Source organism: Rhineura floridana, chromosome 14 (assembly GCF_030035675.1).
Source record: "Rhineura floridana isolate rRhiFlo1 chromosome 14, rRhiFlo1.hap2, whole genome shotgun sequence".
In the NCBI taxonomy this organism is placed as follows: Eukaryota; Metazoa; Chordata; class Lepidosauria; order Squamata; family Rhineuridae; genus Rhineura; species Rhineura floridana.
In genome coordinates, this window is record NC_084493.1 from 8,360,264 (window position 1) to 8,381,992 (window position 21,729).

General features: G+C 40.3%; 1 protein-coding gene across 4 annotated transcripts in view; it reads right to left on the reverse strand.

The window, feature by feature from the left end:
• ATOSA (atos homolog A) overlaps positions 1–21,729 on the reverse strand; it is a 49,201-nt gene that overhangs the window by 15,498 nt on the left and 11,974 nt on the right. For all 4 annotated transcript variants that reach the window (XR_009758932.1, XR_009758931.1, XR_009758930.1 and 1 more), the window contains exon 2: positions 462–646. Coding sequence is in view for 1 of the 4 variants with exons in the window: in XM_061594950.1 (XP_061450934.1) it covers positions 462–646 (185 nt within the window). In the remaining 3 variants the exon portion in view is untranslated. The remainder of the gene's footprint in view (positions 1–461; positions 647–21,729) is intronic.

Below are 21,729 nucleotides of genomic sequence, written 5' to 3' on the forward strand. Positions count from 1 at the left end.
CTGGTACTCTTTCAGTTTCTGGTATTCTACATCCTCTAGACTATTAGAATGTTAGGACATTAGTACAGTTTTTCCCTAAACAAAAGATGCAAGCTGAAATGCTTCACTTAAGATTGGTCTCCTGCAAGGTGGAGGGAATCTCCTGTACCTGAATCCTCACACCACTCACCCAGAAACCCCACCAGTGGTTAAAACACAAATGTTATCAGAATACCACCTTTCTTTCTTACTTGTGCTTCAAGCTAAGAAGGGATTTTAGCATGTTCCTGAATCACAAATACAGAAGATATTTAACCAAATGTGTTTGTACCTTCTAAAATGTTGGTCTTTTTGACAGACTACACTCACCAAAAATGCTACACTCACAGTACTATGTAGCATTTGCTCCTTAATTTATCAGAAGAGCTAGTTTAAACATCAATATAGTCAATAATGACAATTAAAGTCATTGATTATCATACCTGAGACAATTGATCACTGCATTCATGTTTAGTTGTTATTGGCTGGCTTGATTGCGCTGGAGGACAGTGGAATCCTTCAGTCCTACCCTTCACAGAAAATTCTGGTGTTCTTCCTTCAGTAATCAGCAAAGCCAAGTTGATGAGGAATTCCTCAGCTTCATATTCAAAGTATTCATCTAAAGTATCTAACAGAGACCAAAGCATCCACTTATATAAGAACACCATTGTGCACAAGAGTTTAACATGCATTTATTTTTCACAGACACACACGCTTACTTACCTTTGACAAAATTCAATCCTATTTTTAATTCTTTTAAAAATTGTGGTATACAACCTGCATCAGCATATCACTATAATGGTCATTTTGCATATCACAAAATCAGAAATTATATTCTAAATCCCACTCTGAACTTCATCTCTAGTTCCAGCAAGGGCCAAGCGGCTTTATAGTAGCAAAGACTTTTTCTTTTCCAGTGATGTAAAGTCCTGATTGTATACACAGAGGCAGCCTGTCCACAGCCTACCCATATGGCTGACAGGGAGGTGTGCAGGAGCAGCACTGGATGTGAAGTTTGTATGGCTGCATAACCAATGAAAAATGGATCCTAAAATTATATAATTCTCTCAAATTCTGATAAGAGTCTTCTCTGGCTTACATAGCCAAAACAGCACAACACGCCCGCCCGCCCCCCGCAAGAGAGGTATCAGAGGGCTTTGGATAACCCTTACGTTTGCAGATGACAAAAAAATCTGGGGGGGGGGAGACTAAGGTGGGAGGAGAAGTACATTCCTCAAAACAGCCCCATAAGAACTCAACGGCATTGAATTGAAAGGCTGACAGGGAAAACTGGATAGCTGGGTGAGAAGGGGGAATGAAATGGCTGGAAAGGGAAGGAAACATACAAAGATATTAGAGGGTAGAAAGAACCATCTCATTGCCTGGATAGGTAATTTTCTGGTTCACACTGAGAAACTATTATAAAATCTTCCCAGGGACAGAAGAGAGAGCTGCCCCTAGATATCAGTATGTAGAAGTCTACACAGATATTCTAAATGTTTTTAGATGGTTTTTGTTTTAGATATTTTCTATTTTAAATAGTATTGTTTTAACATTTTGATGTTTGCCACTCTGGCCTCCTTTGGGAGGAAGGGAGGGATAAGAATAAATAAATTACAAATACCCTACAAAAATCCAAAAATGGGGAAGAAAACCAAAACAATTCAACAAGACTGAGCATGTTCGGTGGGCACAGAATGCTGACAGACTATTGATGAAAAATAAAAGGTACACAAGGCAGGAGATGAGGGGGAGAAATAGAACTGAGTTTCTGAGGCTAGTACAAACAGGAGCATTCTACTCTGCAAACAGGTTTTCCAGAGCCCCACTTGTTTACTATTATTTTTATTAGGAGTTCTGCAGTCTTCCTTTACTAAAAATATTTAAAAGCAATTAGCATATACTTTAAAATATTTCTCGGAAAGACTTTTAGTGAAACCTGATACTTCTGAATCCCTCAACAGAATGACTATATTTTACTGGATTAAACAGAAGTGTGGGAGGAACAGTGTTCTAGCCAGGAACAGTATATATATATTTAGCAACACATGACAAGTTTTGAAAAACAAACACAATTTAATTACTTCTCCCGGATGCTGTCTTTGCTTCCTACACTTGAAAGGCACAAGGTGCTTCTGATACTTCTGGGGTTTGTGTCATCTTGCCATCTCATGAGAGAAATTCTTGCTTTAGAAACCAACTTCACTTTTCTTGATTAAACCCTTCATTGTTGCTTTTTCTTGTTCAATGGACATTTTGAGTATTTAAAAAAAAATAATTTTAAGGAACTGCGCAGTAAAGAATGACAAGTTACACAGAAGACCCAGGCCAGATAAATACTGCTAAGTTTTAAAGCAGCAGTATTCCCACAGGCTGGAGATGTAAATGTCACCATCTCAAATATTTATATGTATGCATTTAAAATGTGTCTTTGTCCTTCATCTAAAGATTCCAGGGCAGTGTACAGTGGAATTAAATTAATTAAAATATATAAACGCAATTTAAATCCAGTGAACGTACGAAAATACAAGACAAAATGAACAGGAATCCAGGACTTCCTGCTTTGTTTCTCCTGTTTGTGCTCCAGCAGGAGTGAATCAAGGGCAACTGGATGTATAGCAGCATGTTGATCACATTGACCATTGTCAAGGTTCAGAATAATTGATTTTTGACATTGTCAAGGTTCTGCAGAGAAATGGATGAATCTGTCAATTTCGGTCCTCTAAGTCAGCCTTTAGCAACCTTTGTATCCCCAGTTGTTGGACTACAGCTCCCATCAGCCCCAACCAGCATGGCCAATGGTCAGGAATTGTAGGGCCTGTAGTCATCTGGAGACCCAAATTGTGGGAATTGCAATTGCGGAAATTGCGACATCTAGGGGCCCAAAGGTTGGGAAAGGCTGTTTTTTCCAATCTTAAATTCAGTTCTCCATACTTCCCTAGCAAATTGCAGTTTTTCATCTTCATGAAAGTTTATCAGCATTTTAGTGGGAATTTCTTCCAATATACACATTTTTACTAATATAAACTATTTTGCAAACATTTTCCCCAATGCAATGCATGTATGTTTTCACCAATATCTGTGCTTTTATGCACATTTTCCCCTAGTATAATGCATTTTTGTACGTATTGTTTGGTTGGAGAACTGCATTGCAAAATCCCAAGAATTGCAAATTTCAAAGGATGGCTGTGTTTTGGTTTGTGTATTGGTACAAGAAGTGCAAGTTAGTCATTTTCTCATTGAGATGCAAACAAAATAAAACTTCTCCATCTCTAGTTCTAGACCTGGGGGCACTATGGCTTGCCATTGTTAAGATCAGAGGGCATTAGGATATAGTGAACCATTACTATTCATTGGGCAGAATGAATAGGTACATCCACCTTCATAAATTTACTTTTGGATAAGTTTTGAAGAGCTTGCATTCCTATCTTACAGTTACAAGCTTTGAATTAAAGAAAAGCTTTGAATAATGGTCACCTCTTGTGCCAAGCAAGGTTTACAAGGAACACAAAGTATGCATTGTACTACAACACATCCAGTCTAATCTTGTATAAGGAATTAAAATTCAGCAAATCTCAGAAGATAAAGCAGCAGCTGGCAGGAATCTTCATAAATTACACTTACTTCATTCCAGCAGATGCATAATGTAACAAATACCCTTGTTTTGTGTTTCTACCACACATCTCCCCATTGTGAAACACTGCAGGACACATTTGCATTCTGCTTCAGTGGTACTGTGTCCAAGCATGTTTAATTATTACAACATTTACAATGTAAGTTTATGATTGGTTATTTACAAAAAAGAACAAATCCATCTACCCCCCACTTTTGTTGAACTACTAGCATTTCATTACTAAGGCAGCAGACGAAAGTCAGGTATTGTGACAAGAAAACTGACCACTTTGCGATGTTTGATAAGGGAATGAGGGGCCAAAATACAATTATGCTAATGCTCAACTACAGACTTAACAGAACATTTCAAAATCAAAGTCAAAATAGAAGGTTAAATATTGATCTTGTTTTTCCTACACACGATTGGCGATTAATTACTATTTCACATGTATGATTGGCACTTAATTACTATTTCACATGTATTTAGCAACATAATAGTATAGAAAAAATAGGTTGTCAGCATGCTTGAGTTGCCTACTTTATTTAGACACCAGCTTTTTTACCAGCTTACAAAAGGTGGATGGCATAAAAACTGGCATTTTACAAAAAACAAAAACAATCTAGAAAGAGGTAATGCACCAGAATGAGAGCAAGCTGAAAACAGCACCAGAATTCCCAATAAACCAGGTTCTAAAAAGGGCTGCTTAAATAAAATTATTGTCACTGCTTGTGCCTAAAGCTGGCAGTGAAGGGGCTAGGCACACCTCTCTCTTGTGAGGTCATTTTCAAAGCTGGTATCACAACAGCGTAAACCCTCTCCTGGGTATCCACCACATTATATCAGATGGAGCTGGAACTTGAAGTGGAAAGAAGGTCCCAAGCAGACTAGGGGGTGAAGGAACAAAGCAGTTCCTAAGGTATTCTGCTTTCAGGCTGTTTAGCACCTTGATCTGAATACGGAAACTATTTCTTTATATAGCACCCTTCATTTCTCAATCCCAGGGCAGTTTACAATGAATTAAACGTGTAACGAAAATACATTCCTGAAACCATCAAGTAACAAGCTAGTAGCTTCCTAGATGTCAGGTATAATACATTCTGAATGACCATATTTTGATAGCAAGTACTTGTTCCCAAGTATGTTCCCAAGGCAAAAATACTATAGTTAACATTGTAAACACTGGTGTATGAAAAGCCTGAGATCAATGTTGCAGGGGCGTTGGGTCATCTTTACCATCTTGTTATTCAGGTGACCCTATGAGAATCTGATAGCTATTTAAAGGTTGTAGTTTAGTCTTGGAGAAACGTAGGTGTGTAATGGAAGGCAACAATCAGATGGCTCTCAGGAGCCTATGTAAAATGACATCTATGGCACTGGGGTGGTTAACAAGATATCACACCTCATATATTTACAGCACAATCCTATTCATGATTATTTGGAAGCAAATCCAATTGAATTGTATTAGTGGGGCTTATCTTACTCCCTGTTAAACGTCTTTCATATTGCAACCTTAAGCAGTTAAAAAAAATTTTTTTAAGTTGAGAAGGTTTAAGGGAGCTATAAAGACTTGTCAGAATTAAGTTTGTAAAAAAATCCATTTAAAATAAAGCCCTATGAAAAACAGGACAACATTTAAAACAAAGGGCTAAATTCAGACGCTGCTTTCCCTCTACGGTACTTGAATGTAAATATCTAGGTGGATTTCATTTTTTAATATATGTTTTGTGTGTGTGTGTATACATATATATACGCACACACACACTTTATTGATTTGTGTGATACAGTCTAAAAAAAGAAAGAAAAATCAGAGGAAGAAAAGAAAAAAAGTAAGAACAAATATTTCATTATATATCCAAACAATGAATGGTATTCAAATTATTCATTTTAAAATTATACTAATTCTGGAGAGCTATAATGTAAGTGTCCAAGAATAAGAAAAGCTACTGAGAGTTTATGAAGTACAAATTTCCATGGAGGCTGCAGAAAAATGAAATTGTAAATTTCTGTATTAAGAAATACAATTCCACCAAATCACATAAAAAGCTTGTGATTGTTCTTTGCATGATCTTTTCAGATACTGCAATATTCTACATCTTTCTATAACATATGGAAACATCTAAAATCTAGGGGGATTTCAGAAGAAAGTTCCATGGTCAGGATAGGATATTGAATAATATTGCAAGAAACAAAGCTCCAGTTCAACTCTGGAAGGTAGTGTCTGTGAACTTAGCTTAGGCAAAACACCTTTGTTTTGTAATCAGGACATCAGACATGTTGAGTCCCAGAGAGTGTGATCAACTGTAACTATTGAAACTTGAGAAGGTCTATTTTAAATTCTGTAATTTTAGACTATCAGTAAACATACACAAGTTCAAGTCAGTGCAGCTTAAGCTCACATCCCAGCAGTCCTCAGTGTGTTTTAGTGAAAACTATATAAATCCAGTGTTTAAGCAGGTATTAAAATGTTCCCAGAATAATTTTATCTACTTGATTTTAAGAACAGCTTTTCCTTTTTTAAAAAAGTGAAAACTATAGATTCTCAGTGGTCTATATATGGCTAGACATGGCTGAGACTTTAAGCATACCTGCTTGACTGTCCCAGGAGTCAACTGAACTGGCTTCAAGTAAGCACATTAAGGACTGAATAGTAATGTGCATAAATACCAAACTAGCAAACTTCACACCAATATCACTTAACCATTGGTAAACAACTCATACATTTGGTACCAAATCATTACTTATTTATAGTAGTTTGTATGTTGCAACAATTATAACCAAGGTATGGTGTGATTTATAAAACAAAAACTGTATTACCCAGGTTTTAAAAAGAAACACTTAAAAACAATAATATGTGGCAGAGATTTATTTTAAAAAGGATAATTCCATGAAATTTAGCATTATCTGAAGCCACAAAATGTGCAAGCTGATCTCCAACAGTAAATTTGCACAGCTCTGACCTAGTTTCACCCCTATTATCCCAGGGTGTTATTCTATTTGCAAGCCTCTCCTGAGGGGAGGCAATTGTTGCATGTGTATTTTGTAACAGCTTGTGCTGTGTATTCTTAGAACATATTTTTTTAAGGCCAGGATTCACAGCTCAAAATACACAGCTACATAGTTAGTCCTGTCCTCCTCCCTTTTGCAACCAAAACAGGTTAACAGCTGCATCGCGTGTCCATTCAAGTGTTGCATTTTTCCAGTGCAGAATGGGGAAAGGAGATCCAGGCACAATGCTGACATTATATGTAATAAGGAAGTATTAACACTGAAAGAGATAAACTCTATTCTTCCTAAGAATAGCTCAAGTAGTTTCATATAGAGGTTGAGTTAAAGAAATATTTACATAGACCATTTTATTTCATTTTTATTAATTATTACATTTATATCCCACCTTTCTTCCAAGGAGCCCGAGGTGAAATACATGGTTCTCCTCCCTCTCCATTTTATCCTCACAACAACCCAGTGAGGTAGGTTAGGCTGATGGACAGTGAGTAGCCCAGGGTCACCCAGTGAGCTTCTTGCTGAGTAGGAATCTGAACCCTGGTGTCACAGATCCTAGTTTGACACTCTAACCACTGTGCCACACTAATTCTCATAATGGCATACACTGTTTCTATCTTTTAGGTGTTTTGCTGCCAATGAAAGTATATGTATCAGAAAGAGAAAAAACTGAATAGTGGTGTTAAAACAGTCTTGGGGTTGGGAAATGTTCATATTTGGCCCGAGTTCTAAGTTGCTCTACATCTGCATTGTAAATGTAAAACTAATTAGCCTCCTCCCACTCTCACCCCCAAAAATGCCTGCTGGGGGCTGGCAAGAGAGAAAGTTCCCTCTCCCTATCCTGAGCAGCCTGCTATATTTCTATGCTGGGCACAGAAGGACAGAGGGCTACATTCTTCTCTACCAACTCACTCACTCGCCTCCATGGAATGCCAAGCACTCACCTGTAAGCAATTCCTTTTTCCCTGTGGCTACCTGGCTAGTGCTTAAATACAAGGCTGCTTTACATCACCATATTCTTATATACCCAGTCGACCACTGTGTTCTGCAGGTGAGGGCCTCCTGCAGATACCATCTCATCAGGAGGTCCATTACACACAACATAGGAAGCAGACCTTTAGTGTTATAGCAGCGACACTTAAATATTGATAATGATATGGACTGCCTTCAAAATGTTTCCGACTTATGGCGACCCTACGAACAGGGTTTTCATGGTCAGCGGTATTCAGAGGGGTTTTACCATTGCCTTCCTCTGCAGCTGAGAGGCAATGACTGGCCCATGGTCACGCACTGAGCTTCGTGGCTGTGTGGGGATTCGAACCCTGGTCTCCCAGGTCATAGTCCAGCACCTTAACCACTACACCAGACAGGGATTATCTCTTATCTTTTCAGTACCTACTGAAGACCTTCCTCTTTCAACAAGCCTTTTAAAGTAGACCTTATCCCAGTCTGCATCGGTGTTGGAATTGCTTTTTAAGATGTTTTATTTTATTTTTATTTTAAAAAATTAAAATATTTTATTTTAATATGTTTTAAAGTCTTTCGTTTTTAAGATGTTTTAGAGTGCTTTTAGTGTTTTTGTTTGCAACCCTGGGATCCTTCTGGGAGGAAGGGCAGGATATAAATGTATTTATTTATTTAACATCCTCACACATAGAGACGCTGGAACATGGCACTATATTCAACCAATAGTGGGAACTCTCACTTTGGGTCTGCTCCTGCTTCTCTCCCCTCCATGCCATGCTCAACAGTGAGAAAGAGACACATACTGGAGTAAAACTGGATTCAGGGCCTTGCTCCCTAGAAGCCTCTAGATCCTGCTCTAATCCTCACAGGCCTATAAACCTGGTCCTTACATTTAATGTGTCATACAGTGTCACATACCCTTGTAACTTCAGAAGACACATATATGCTGCTGTTAGGCTAATTCTTCTATACAGTCCCAAGTGTTAAATGCACCCACTGATATTCAGAGGCGCTCGTCACCATTTAGCCAGCACTCACCCATGCCAAAGTAGGAGAGAAAGAAGCAGCTCAAACCAGGCTTGACTCAGCCATTTCCAGCTCCTGGCTCGTGATTTCTTCATTTTGCATGGGGCAAGAGCTTAAAAAATGCTACCTTGGGCAGTGGGCCTACCATCAGCAGTGGTGCCACCAGTGGGCATTGCTCCCTTAGAAGCCATGAGGGTTGATTCCTGGGTGAAGGTAGGCACAGCCAGGGAAGAGTGGACCTAACCTAGTCTCTTGGTAAGAGGTGGACTGCCATGAAGTGGATGAACACGGATGCCATTCATGGGAATGTATCTAGGACGTATAGCGGATGATAATAGAACACATACCTATGTTAGGAGTGTTCTGGGAGGGTTTTATTCAGGGTCCTGTGATTTTAACAGAGGCACAATTACTCTTTATATGTGTGTGTAACAGTGAATCAGTTTGTGTCTGTGTAGGGGCAGCAGACGAGTGTGTCATGACTCTAGGTCGGATCCCTTTTTTTCAGCGGGTGGGGGAAGAGAATTCAAATCAGGTGAACTGTATGCAGCCCCAGCCCCACCAGCACTTCCACAAGACAAGCCCATGGTGCCAATGCCCCTCCATCCTGAAGAAGGTCACATTGCCATCCTCTGACTCAGAGGACTCCATCACAGAAGCCTCAGTACAACCAGAACTTCCTCATCTCATCAGAATAAAAGCCTGCTGCAGTGGGCAGACGCCCTTTAACAGAAACTTTTCAGAGAAAGCAGAGCTTGGGACAGAACTGCTTCTCTAAAGGACTCAGTCTGAGTTTGACTGTTGCTAAAGAAACATTAGGTTTCTGTTTTCCTATGCCTGGTGGTTCTTTGACCATCAGCTCAAGAGGGCCACACTTCAAAAACGTGGACCATCAGGGCTGAGATGCAGGCAAACTATCAGAGGGGAGAGAGAAATGGGTAACACAGAGAAAATAGCCCACAGCAAGGAAGACCATTTTTGCTCAGGCAAAGTTCCAGATCAAATAGGAAGCCCTTTACAGCTGTTTCTGCCTAGGCAGGTCCAATGGGCAGCCTGGGTGGATGGTGCTAGTTCAGAGGCCAAGAATACTTAACTGCTCTAGAAAATGCTCCAAGATTCTGGTGGCTAATTACACAAGGTAGCTGCACAGAGAAGCAAGTGTTCCCAGTTCTAGTCTTGATGCCTCCTGACAGGGTGGTGGGAAGCTCCAGACTTGGCCTACGGAACTCACTCATAGGCTTCAGCAAATTAAATGTTATCAGCCTGAACTACCCTTTGCTCTGAGCTCCCTGGAGGAATAACAGTGTATAAATAAGCTCACTCCATGTTTAAGTTACATTAAGTCTGCATCTGTTGTCTTTTCAGCATCTACCAAAAACCTTCCTCTTCCAACAAGCTTTTTAAGTAAAGACCTTTCCCAGTCTGCATCTGCATTTGAACTGTTTTAAAATGTTTTTATTGTTTTATCACTTCTTGTCTGCTGCCCTGGGCTTCTTTGGGAGAAAGGGTAGGATATAAAATTTATTATTATTGTCATTATTATCAGCAGCAGCAGCCATCGCCACCACCGCCAAATCTACAGCTGGTAGCTTTTAAGTGACTCTTAATCTGGAATTAACTTCTAAGGAAAAAAGTGGCAGCTGCATTACAGGACATTTATAATAACACTTGAAAAAAGCAGCACTATGTTTAGAAGCCATTTTACTTGCCACCTTGAATCTGAGCATTTCTATTTTCAGTCTAAAAAAACCTTACTTAAAAAGAAACATAAAGAGAGTTGGGGGTTTTTTAAGATATTTTAAAAACCCAGGATTCTCAAAGCCCAGGAAGCCACACTCACTTTTCCATTCCTCTCATGCTTTGGAGTTTGTGTCTCGAATAATAGGAAATTATAACACCACCCATATTTTCTGGCTAACCCAAAATTCATGGCATGAATTCCATTTTCCTGTGGTTGTTCTGGAAAAGGTACTGAATCATTTTTTCAAAAATCAACAAGGTTACTGAAATCTTTTCCAGTTCTCCACAAATCGCAGGTACTTAGGCAAAGAATTCAGAGTTCCACTGTGTTAAATTTGCATCTAGTACCGCAAAGCTGTTATATGAGGGACAATAATGAAATGCTGTTAGGTCAGCAGACTGTTGAAAGGAAGAAAGCCACAAATTGATAATGCTTTTGCTCATGTTCCCTTTTCCATCTATTATTCTGCATTTTTATTTACTAATGTTTATTTCATTTGTGAATTGTTTTCCATAAAACATACTGTAGTGATTTAACAATAAAAACAATTTACAAAGCAAAAATAATCTATGGTATTCTAAAACTTGTCAAATGCCTTGAGAAAAATTATACCGACTCCCACTGTTCATAGCTCAAACACTCTTTGAGACAGCATGAAACCTTACTGTTTTTACTGAATGTTTTCTGGGCACAGCTGCCACAACTAAACTTGTTCAACTCCAGCTGCAAAGATACAACTGAAATCTTGCCTTTTAAGAACATTGTATCCTTTCCTAGAGAGAGTTTTGATAATTGCTTTTATTTTTTATTTATTTATTGCATTTATACCCTGCCTTTCTTTTCATGATAGAAACCCAAGGCGGCTTATATATGGTTCCCAGGCAGTCTCCCATCCAGGCACTGACTAGACCTGACCCTGCTTAGCTTCAGCAGGGTGCTAGCCGCATGTGCCTTCAGACCATAGCCTGGGACCAAACCTACAAACCAAACACAAGGAGCAAAGAAGTGTATAGAGAAGTACATATGAACATATTGTCAAACAGAACTTGACTGGGTTTTTTGCCATTGAATGAACCCACAGGAGTCTCCTTATCGTCAAAGTCCATTGGTCAGGCACACTTACTAGTGATTCTACTGCCAATCCTGTTAATCTTGCCCATGCATCACATAAGCAAGCTACTTTTAAATATTATTCTGAGTACCACCTGTACGCAACAATTTTAATTGTTGTTTTAGCAACAACAAAAGTTGAATGCTACAAAACTGCTCCATTGAGACAGGGAGATGTCACAAGCCCCAGCCAATCAGCACTGAGCACAGCCTGCACCTGAAAACTAGGAGAACAGTTTCCCCCAAGCTCACCTTAGTAAAGAATTAGGTACACATGACACGTGGCAAGTATACTGGCAGAGTGCAGCAGCTCCTTTTATGTACATCTGCACACACCATCTGCTTGAAAATGCTTAATTGGAAGAATACAAAACCCACATTTTACCACAGTAGCATCTTTGCAAAGAAGCTATTATGTAGACGTATCTGGCCTCTATTCACTTTTAACACTCACTAGGTGTGCTATTCAAGAGACTTGTGCTCTCTATACATGTTTGCAACATTTTCTTCCTACAAAACCCTTTGTGTTACAGTGATCAAACAGTAAGACCCTTATGGATTTTATCTTGCAATACCCTTATATATAGGACCCAGAAAGTCACAGTTCAGTTAAGCAATTGCTTCTACAAAATTTCAATTAAATGCTTTTTGAATTTTTGAACAGAACAGTACTGCAGAAAGTGTTCAGGAATTTATCAAGAGCAGGAATTTATCGGCAAGTATTTATGGAACAGGCAATATGATTTGCCCCAACATGTATCTAACATGTACATGGGAGATATTTTCATCGTTGATCCAGTATGTTACATTTTTAATAAAACTAAATATACGTCCTCTATATGAAAGATAAAAAAGGTAAAGGTGTCCCCACACTTATAGTGAGTCATTTCCTACTCTTAGGGTGACGTCTTGCAACGTTTACTAGGCAGACCATATATATGGGGTGGGATTGCCAGTTCCTTCCCCGGTCTTTCTTTACCCCCCAGCATATGCCGGGTACTCATTTTACCGACCACGGATGGATGGAAGGCTGAGTGGACCTCGACCCCTTTCACCGGAGATTCGACTTCCTCCTTCCGTTGGAATCAAACTCCAGCCATGAGCAGAGCCATGAGCAGAGCTTCAGCTGTGTTACCGCCACTTACCACTGTGCGCCACGGAGGATACATGCCCTATATAGGGAGAATACTTTCACCATATGGACTTGACCAAGGGGGGGGCGGGGCTTTTCAGATGGTGTGGCTCTTCCAGCCAGAGCCAGCATGGCCATTGGCGAGGTGTGGGATAATGGGAGTCGTCATCCTGCAATGTCTGGAGAGCTTCATGTTCCCCATCCTAGGACTAGACCAGTGGTTTCCAACCTTTATGAGCATGGGACCCCCTTTATAAGCTGAAAAAAAATTGTGACCCCCTCCCCCCAGGGAGGCAGGCTGGCTGCCAGGAAGGAAGAGGGAAAGCAGCCTTTCTGTGCAGCCTTGCTTCTTCTTGCTTCACAAAAAGCCCTCTCCTCTCATTCTAAGTAAGGGCGTTGCCAGTAGCGGCAGTGCAAGGAGACAGGAATCAGTGACAGTAATCCCCTCTTCTTCCTGGTAGGTCCACCCTCAGCCTCCTTTGGCATCTGCCATGTATTTTATAGGCAGATGCCTGCCCTTAGTGCGCCTGAAAGATGCTCTGGCGCTTCAGGAAAAGGTCTCCCCTCTCGTTTGGGGCAAGGGGGAGGTGTCATCTGCAGCGGCAGTGGAAAGCAGACAGTGTCGAGGGAGTGAAGACTTTTTTAAAAAAATAATAAATAATTAATTTCTTTACTGTTCACGGCCCCCTCTGGATTACTTCACGGCCTCCCTGGGGGTCCCAGGCCCCCAGGTTGGGAACCACTGGACTAGACTAAAGGCTATTCTTGGACTGGATCATGCTCACTTGTCCCCATGCCTGCTTTAATTATGTCTTTCCTGTATGTTGCTCATTCCCCATCCACCAAATTGTTCAAGCTCCTTTAACTATGTGCCTAAACATATTCATGCACTCTCAAAACTGCTGAAACGCATGCTTATTTTGCGAAGCTGCAATGTTGCAAAGGAAGCATCACACTACAGCAGTGGTTCTCAATCTTTTTTGGTTTTCGGCGCACTGTAAAACATAAAAATTTTCTGGCGCACTTCATGTACAAAATTAAAATATATATTAATATATTTTAAACTATGAATAAAAATAACTTAATAATATACTTTCATAATATTCGCGGCATGCCTAGCCACCTCTTGCGGAGCACCAGTGTGCCCCGGCGCACCGTTTGGGAATCACTGCACTACAGGGACAACTGTAGTAGGTTTAGTAATCAAATGGAATGCAGTTAATATTATCACGCTCAGTGGCCACAGAATGGGAGCAAGAGGGAAAACTGGGGAACAAGGAATGGATTCAGTCACCATCTCTCCACCTAACCTACCGTACAGGAATGTTCTGAAGACAGAATTGAGGGGCGGGTGTGGAAGTATACATTCAGCTTCTTGAAAAAAGGGCAGGATAAAAGTACAAACTATCTATGCAAAATGACACTAATAAATAGACTAATATCTTATGAGAATTAGTTATTCAGCAGTGTTCTGTAGGGCTCAGCACTCTTCAATATCTTATCAGCTACTTAGCAGTGAGCATGAAGAGCAGCAAGGTCTGAAGAGACGTGAAGCCACTACCTTGCTGAAGCAAAGCAGGTCTGCGTCTCATCAATGCCTGGGTAGGAGGTCCCATTCACATGGCGACTTACTGTGAAATTGATGCTACTTGCATCCCAGGATGTAGGTTTTCCCCTTAAACCTGCATTAAACCAATCCGGGGATAATGCAAAAAGTGAAGGAAAAACCATCTCTGCTTCGCAGCATTACTCCATGTAGGAACTTTGCTTTGACATTTTTTGCTGGGCGGGTGGATCCTCGTTTCAGATACTCCCCTTTCTCCGCTCCCAAAACTCGCCATGAATTTCATTTTGTTCCTGGCGACTTCAGCCTCCCTCTCCTACATCCAAGTTTGCTATAGCCTTCCTTCCCCCCCCACTAATCAGTTTCATGTCAATTGCACCCCAACTCTCTGGACTTCAGCCAGGAGAAGCCTGCAATTGACAAGAAACAACAAAACTGAGAAGAAAACCATCTCCCCCCCAATCAGTTTTGTATCAGTTGCACCCAGAAGCTGTCCTACTTCAGCAGGGAGAGGCATGCAATTGACAAGAAACATGGACCAAAAAAAACCTTCCCCTTCTCCCTTAGCAACGGCAATACACTGGAGGGAGTAAACACGTAGATTTGGGGACCGGGGCACAAAACAGTGACACCAATCCTTCCCAGAGGAACGCTGGCTAGTGAGAACAGAAAACAGTGGATTTGAAGGTAGCAATGGCAAAAGCTGTGTCTTTACTATGACTTTCAGCTCCCGTGTGAACAAGCCTGGAGATAGCCTGGGAACCACAATGTCTGACACCTTGGGTTCCATGACAGAAGAAAGGCAGGATACAAGTGTAATAAAATAAAACAACTCAAAAATTATGTAAACACTAGAAAACAGTTTAGCTAGCAAAAAAAAGAAATGTAACTGAAGCAACTTCAAGATGTTATGAGGAAGAGAACCATTAATATCAAAAGAGAGGAAGGATGACTGGCTAAGCAGCATAGATGTTAACAATGAACACAAGTCAAAAATATGGCTTGACGCCAATGCCATTTTATATTAGACCTACAAGGCAATGCTTTCTAAGACTTGAGAAACAGGATAAAAAAGGATGGGACATTTTTCACTGAAGCTTTCATCAGCTGGCTTTTTAGGTCATGGGCAGGGGGAGAGAATGCGAAAAGGGACAAAAAATGTTAAGTTCATTTGGAATGAGGGCAGGTAGTATTGCCCTCTACTCTGAATTGGCTTCATGAAATCAGAAAGGCATTGTGATATCAAATTCATTACACAAACAGTGATAGATGAGACCACTCAGGGAAGATCAGAAGCAGTGGGAAATGGTAGCAAAGCAGTAGCAGGAGAGAAACAGCTGCTGAAAACAAGATACAAAAGCGGAGCTCTTCAGGGAACATTCATCTTTCCTTGGAAGTCCCCCTTTTGCCCCACAAATGATGCAGGCAAGCATTTTGCACAGGTCAATTAGTTTGACTTCAAATATGCAGTTCTCATTTGACGCACAAGCCCTTAATTTCCTTTCAAGGTAATAAGCAGATCACATCACTACAAAATTACTACCAAACTCAGTTTTTCCAGTAATTCTTTTAGTACAGAAGATATCAGAAGTTCCTAATTCTTTATGAGAATTCTCCTCTAGCAGCTTCTAGAGTTTTAAAGGAAAAAGATACATTGGAATCGGTACAATTTCCTTCCTTGGAGATTTTCATTAAAAAGTTGGGCAGATATCTGTCACGAACGGCTTAGATAGAGATGTTCTGCCTCGGAGCAAAGGAATAGTCTAGATAACAGATGGGGAATGTGTGTCCATCCAGATGTCGCTGGACTTCAATTCCCATCACCCCTGACCGCTGACCATGCTGACTGGGGCTGATGGGACTTGGAGGGCTGTAGATTCCCCATCCCTGGTCTAGCTATGCCTTTCACCTTATGCAACATAGGGTTTAGAAGAAGGCAATGGTAAACCACCTCTGAATACCGCTTACCATGAAAACCCTATTCATAGGGTCACCATAAGTCAGAACTGTACATTTAATGTAGGCTTATTAGTGGCACAAAATAAATGTAAAATAGATACATCTATTTCTGAAAACTAGCTGAAGACTAGCTATTACTTTCAATTAACTTGCATAAGCTACCATGTAAGCCAATTTAAATGGATTTACCATGAAATTTAAAACTTTCCTCCACCCGCCCCCAGTGAAACTTTAAGGGGAAAGGAGAGCATATATACATCAACATACATAAATTTGTTACATGCCATACAGTGTACATTTTACATTTTAAGGGATGCTACATCATAGGATTTACCCCTAAACTGCCTTTCCTAAAAATGTATTCCATTTATGAATAGCTTCCTATGAAACGTGTAAAATTTGAGAAGTTATAGACATTACTTTTTAGACTTAATTTATAAATTTTGTTATAACTATAACCTGTATTTCTTCAGTAAGGAACTCAAAGTAGTGTATACAGGTCTCCCATCCAGGACCGACCAGACCTAGATCTGCCTAGCTTCTACAAGGAGGCTCCATTAAGTGGCCTCAGACAACATGTATGGATATACTGATCAATGATTCATTAAGAGGCCATAAAATTGCTATTTTGTTCCTTACCAGTATCTTTAATTGGCTGACTCACTTTATGGAGCATTTCTTGTAGTTTTCTTTGTAATGCGAGCTGATCAGAGACTTCGTAACTAATTTTGACAGTGGTAAAAACTCCCAAGAGTTCCACATAGAAAAAGACACACACCACACATATACATTATTTTTATTTGTGTATAAACAATATAGTTAAAGATACAGAAGCTCTTAAACAAGACAGCATAACTTCAGAGGAATCCAGTATAAGCAGTGCTAAATCAGGGCTGGCCCAACCTTTAGGCAGAGCAAGACAATTGCCTCAGGCAGCAGATGGCGGGGAAGGGAGTGGCTGTGGCAAACTGTTGTAGGACAGAGCTGTATGTGCCACCTGGCCTCCCCCATGCTCCCCAAAGACAGAGTGCTGCCTTCAGATATAACAGAGGACACTGTCCCATCGCCAGTGTTGGACTAAGATTCAACTATCAGTCCAGTCGACTTCTGTACATGGAATGGAGGGTTGCCATCTTGTCTTTCACCAAGTAGCAAAATGTCTTGGACTAGTTCTGGTGCTTATGGAAACATATGGCCTGATCCAGTGATTTGAGCACACCCTGATGCACACACTATCATCAGGTGTTTGACATACATGTGGAACTTCCCAGATTCCCCCCCCCCCAAAAAAAACTAAATCCAAGCTCATGTGCCCTTCTCTATTGTAGGGTTGTAACTAGATTTATGGAACATATTTATCCCAAAATATGCTGGATAGCTCGAAAGGACAGCTATTCTGAAAGAACCTTCAGCCACCTCTCCTATTCCCAGCTGCAACAATCTTTCTTATTAAAACACAACATTTTCCTAGCTGTTTAAAAATATGTAGCCCAGTGAGAACATTCTTTCCCCTTCACAGGGAAAGACGACATATGTCACCATGATCACTTAAACGTTTTCCCCTTTTCTAGGCTACCAAGAGATGCTACATACAGAACTAACATCTCTGTTATCAGGTCACAATTAGAATCCTGCTTCTTGAAAACCTCATCAGACACACAGTGCCATTGGTAAAAGATGGTGTGTCAGCTTTCAATGTTTCGTTAGCTCTCTTTGTTGAGCATTAGCTTGAGGTACATACCACCTGTCTGATTACAAGTTATTACTGATGGGTTTTTAATTAAAATGTGCTTCTTAAACAGCAAAATAGGTAGGTGTTGTTTCTGTAAGCTGTCTGGCCTAATGCAAGCAAATGACATGAGACTGATAATGCTGTATTTTCTTTGACCTATGCAAACAAAAGCACATACACAAAAAAAATACACCATCAGCTAAGTCTTCCATTTTCACTGCGAACAATAAAACAAGCATTATGTCTGGCTATTACTGGCTCTTCTATGGTGACAAATATACATCTATGACACCCAGTTTAAATTGCCATGTCACAGGAAAAAATCCCCAAGAAGATTTGATACTCTTTAAGTTATTCTGAAAACATTTAATTTGTTTAAAAAGGTACATCACTAGAACACTATGTGAAGACAAAACGCAATCCACGCAAAATATAAACTTAGTATATGGTAGTATCTTTTTCATGATGTTAAACATGATCTGGCTTTGGGATCAATAATGGAGCTCTTCAGTAATCAAACACACACAGACTATGCTTGCTACTTACTACTGAAAGTGTTGTTTGTAAAGTGGTAAGTTCCTCTCTCACATACCTATTTCTCTTTTTTTCCTTCCACCCTTGTTCAGAATCAACAATTAAAATTGTTTCAATATGGCTTGTCACCATAAGCAAGCTCTAAAACTGTTAAATAGACATTATCCCATGTGTAATATTTCCATGCAGACAAAAGACAAACTGCAACCTATGAACACCAAGTCTACGGAAAAGGGAAAAGAAAAACATTCAGGTTCATCAACAGCTTAAGAACATTTAAGCATTACTTCTTTCATTTTACACACCTTCTCTATGCAGCCCTTTGTTTCCACTGTAAACCATACTGGAATCGGGTGGAAAAAGTTGCCTTCTGGCAGCAAAATGGGCTACACTGTCAGTATCTCGGGGATCCAGATGTCTGCAGTGGCTAACACAAAAATGTTCAGCTTTGGGTACATATTCAGCCTCTCTGTGAAAGACATTTTTTCCACAAAGAAGGCAGAGTAAGAGTGCACATAGCAACAGAACTCGCAGCTGATTGGACAGAAGGCGTGCTGCTTCAACCCTCACTGCTCACAAGGTCTACTACAGTTTCCTGTCTGTCTGGCAGTAGTATCATGTGTTTTCTTTTCTCCTCTTATGAACCCAGCTGTGTTTGGGCAATTTGAGAGCAAAGAAAAGCAGAACAACAAGGAGCCGGACAGACTAAAAGTGGCACTGAGTGTTGCTATTATAATTACAGTTCAAATGCAAGAGATAAATGGCATCTTTACCTCAACATACCCAAAATATGGCACACATGACAAACACAATACTAATACATTCTTTTTGCTCTCAGTGTAACACATTGACGGATGTCAATTGATATTGCTATTATTATTTCCACTCTGTTAAAAATTATTTCTATATGTATGTAAGTGTCATAAATTCTAAGTTTATGAAGTTAAGGGATCTTCACACTCCAAACCCGCAGGATTTTTCAAAGTCAAAGATTAGGAGGAAAGAATCTTCTCAGTGTGCAGGAACTGAGATTCTAATGACACGAGTTTATTTACCATGCAGCCAAGCAAGTTTAGAAAGTTGTCCTGCTTTCCTACAACAGTTGCAGTTTTTAAAGTCACAGAACCAGACAGCCAGGAGTGATAACAAGCGTATCTGGCTCCAGAATTTGGCTTTGGCTTAGAAAACACAACTTCTCTCTGCATTACATACCAGGAAGGCTTGAAGCTTGGGTGAGGAACCTGTGGCCCTCCAGATGTTGTTGGATTCCCAGCATCTATCATCTGTAATCATTAGTCACACTGACTGGGGGTGACAGGAGCTGAATTTCAACAACATATGGACAGCCACAAGTGTCCAACAACCAGCTTAAGGCCTAACAGTATCTTTCATCTTAAATCTTAAAACTATTGTGATTTATTGATTCTTATCTTCCATGGTATTTTATGTTTGGCAAGCAGCTTCACTGATTTTGCTGTTATCCCATCTTTCAGTTTATCATGGAGATTTCCAGGTTTTTGAGGCTGGTTGAAGGGAATTTGGTTCAGTAAGTTTCCCAGCCTGCTGAATCCATTTGTTCCACCTGAATGAAATCTTGCAATCCTCATGGCAAGAGCTATAAAATGGACAAACTTTCAAAGTTTGGATAAGAAATGGATGTGATGTAGTTTCAAGATTTGTCCTTGAAATTTCTTTTCACTTGTTATGTATTTGTTTTTTTGTGCATAATAATATACCTTAAATTTTCCCCTTTGTCAGTTATTTATTTAATTAAAATATTTATATCACACTCTTCCTTGTATGATAATGATTCCAGGGTGAGTAACAATGAAATGTAGAGAAAAACAGAAAAGCTTCAAAATAAAATCAACATGAATGTCATAAATAAAGACAGAATAAATTACCATCAGAAAAAACTCAAAATTGATATCACACTCCAGCAAAGGTCTGAGCAAACAGCCAGATATTTAACTGGTGCTGAAAAATACTCAGCATTTGGCACCAGGTATACCTCAGAAATGTGGAAATTCCAAAGTTCAAGGGCTACCACTAAGAAGGCTCTCCCTCATGCTGACGTCAATCAAACCTCTGCAATACGAGGCTTCCCCAGCCGATCTTAGTATATGGGCTGGTCTATGTTGCAGCAGGCATTTCCCTACATAGCTAGTCCCAAGTTCTTTAGGGCTTTGTATACCAATACTAAAACTTTGAAATGGGCTCAGGAGCATATTGGCAGCCAGTCTGCACAGTTCTTTCAAGACTGGAATTATGTGCTTGTGGTAGGCCACCTAGACAGAAGCCAAGCTGCAGCTTCTGGACCAACTTCAAGCGCAGCTCCATATGGAGTGTATTATAGTAATTTCACCTTGATGTTACCAGCATGAGTCACTGTAGACAAGCTATCCTGTCCAGGAATGGCCAAAGCTGATAAATGTTGAGCCTCCATTGACAATGATGGTTCTAGGAGCACCCCCAGACTATGTACACAGGGTAGAGTGTAGCCCCATCTAGAATAGGCAGCCAATCTATTTCCCAGACCTGGGAATCACCAAGATCTGAATCCTGACAGGAGCTTTATGTCACTAACAAGACCTCTCTCAGTCAGACCTCAGAATCCTGACAGCTCTGTGTACACAGACGGAGAGACAGAGAGACAGAGAGACAGAGAGACAGAGAGACAGAGAGACAGAGAGACAGAGAGACAGAGAGACAGAGAGACAGAGAGACAGAGAGACAGAGAGACAGAGAGACAGAGAGACAGAGAGACAGAGAGACAGAGAGACAGAGAGACAGAGAGACAGAGAGACAGAGAGACAGAGAGACAGAGAGACAGAGAGACAGAGAGACAGAGAGACAGAGAGACAGAGAGACAGAGAGAGCGCGCGCACTGGGTGACGTCAGCTCACTCCAAACAGTTTCACATAGATGTTAAAACAGCAATGGAGACAGAATGGAACTTTACAGAACCTCACAGCCCAAGAGCCACAAGGTTGAGCAAGCATCACTCAATGCCACTCTTGGGTAACAACCCCTCAGGTAGCAGCAGAATTGCTGCAACACAGTGCCCACAACTCCCATTCTGCTGAATTGCCCCAGGAGGATACATAGTTGATGGTATCAAACACAGCTGAGAAATCAAGGAGAATCAATAAGGTCACACACTCCTGTTTCTCCCTTGATCAAGGTCACTCATCAGGATGACCAAGGCTGTTTCAGTCCCCAAACCCGGACCAGAATTGGTTTTGATAATTTGCTTCTTCTGAAAATGTCTGGAGCTATGCCGTCACAGCATCTCAAGCACTTTCCCTAAATTGGGATATTAGCAATAGAGCAA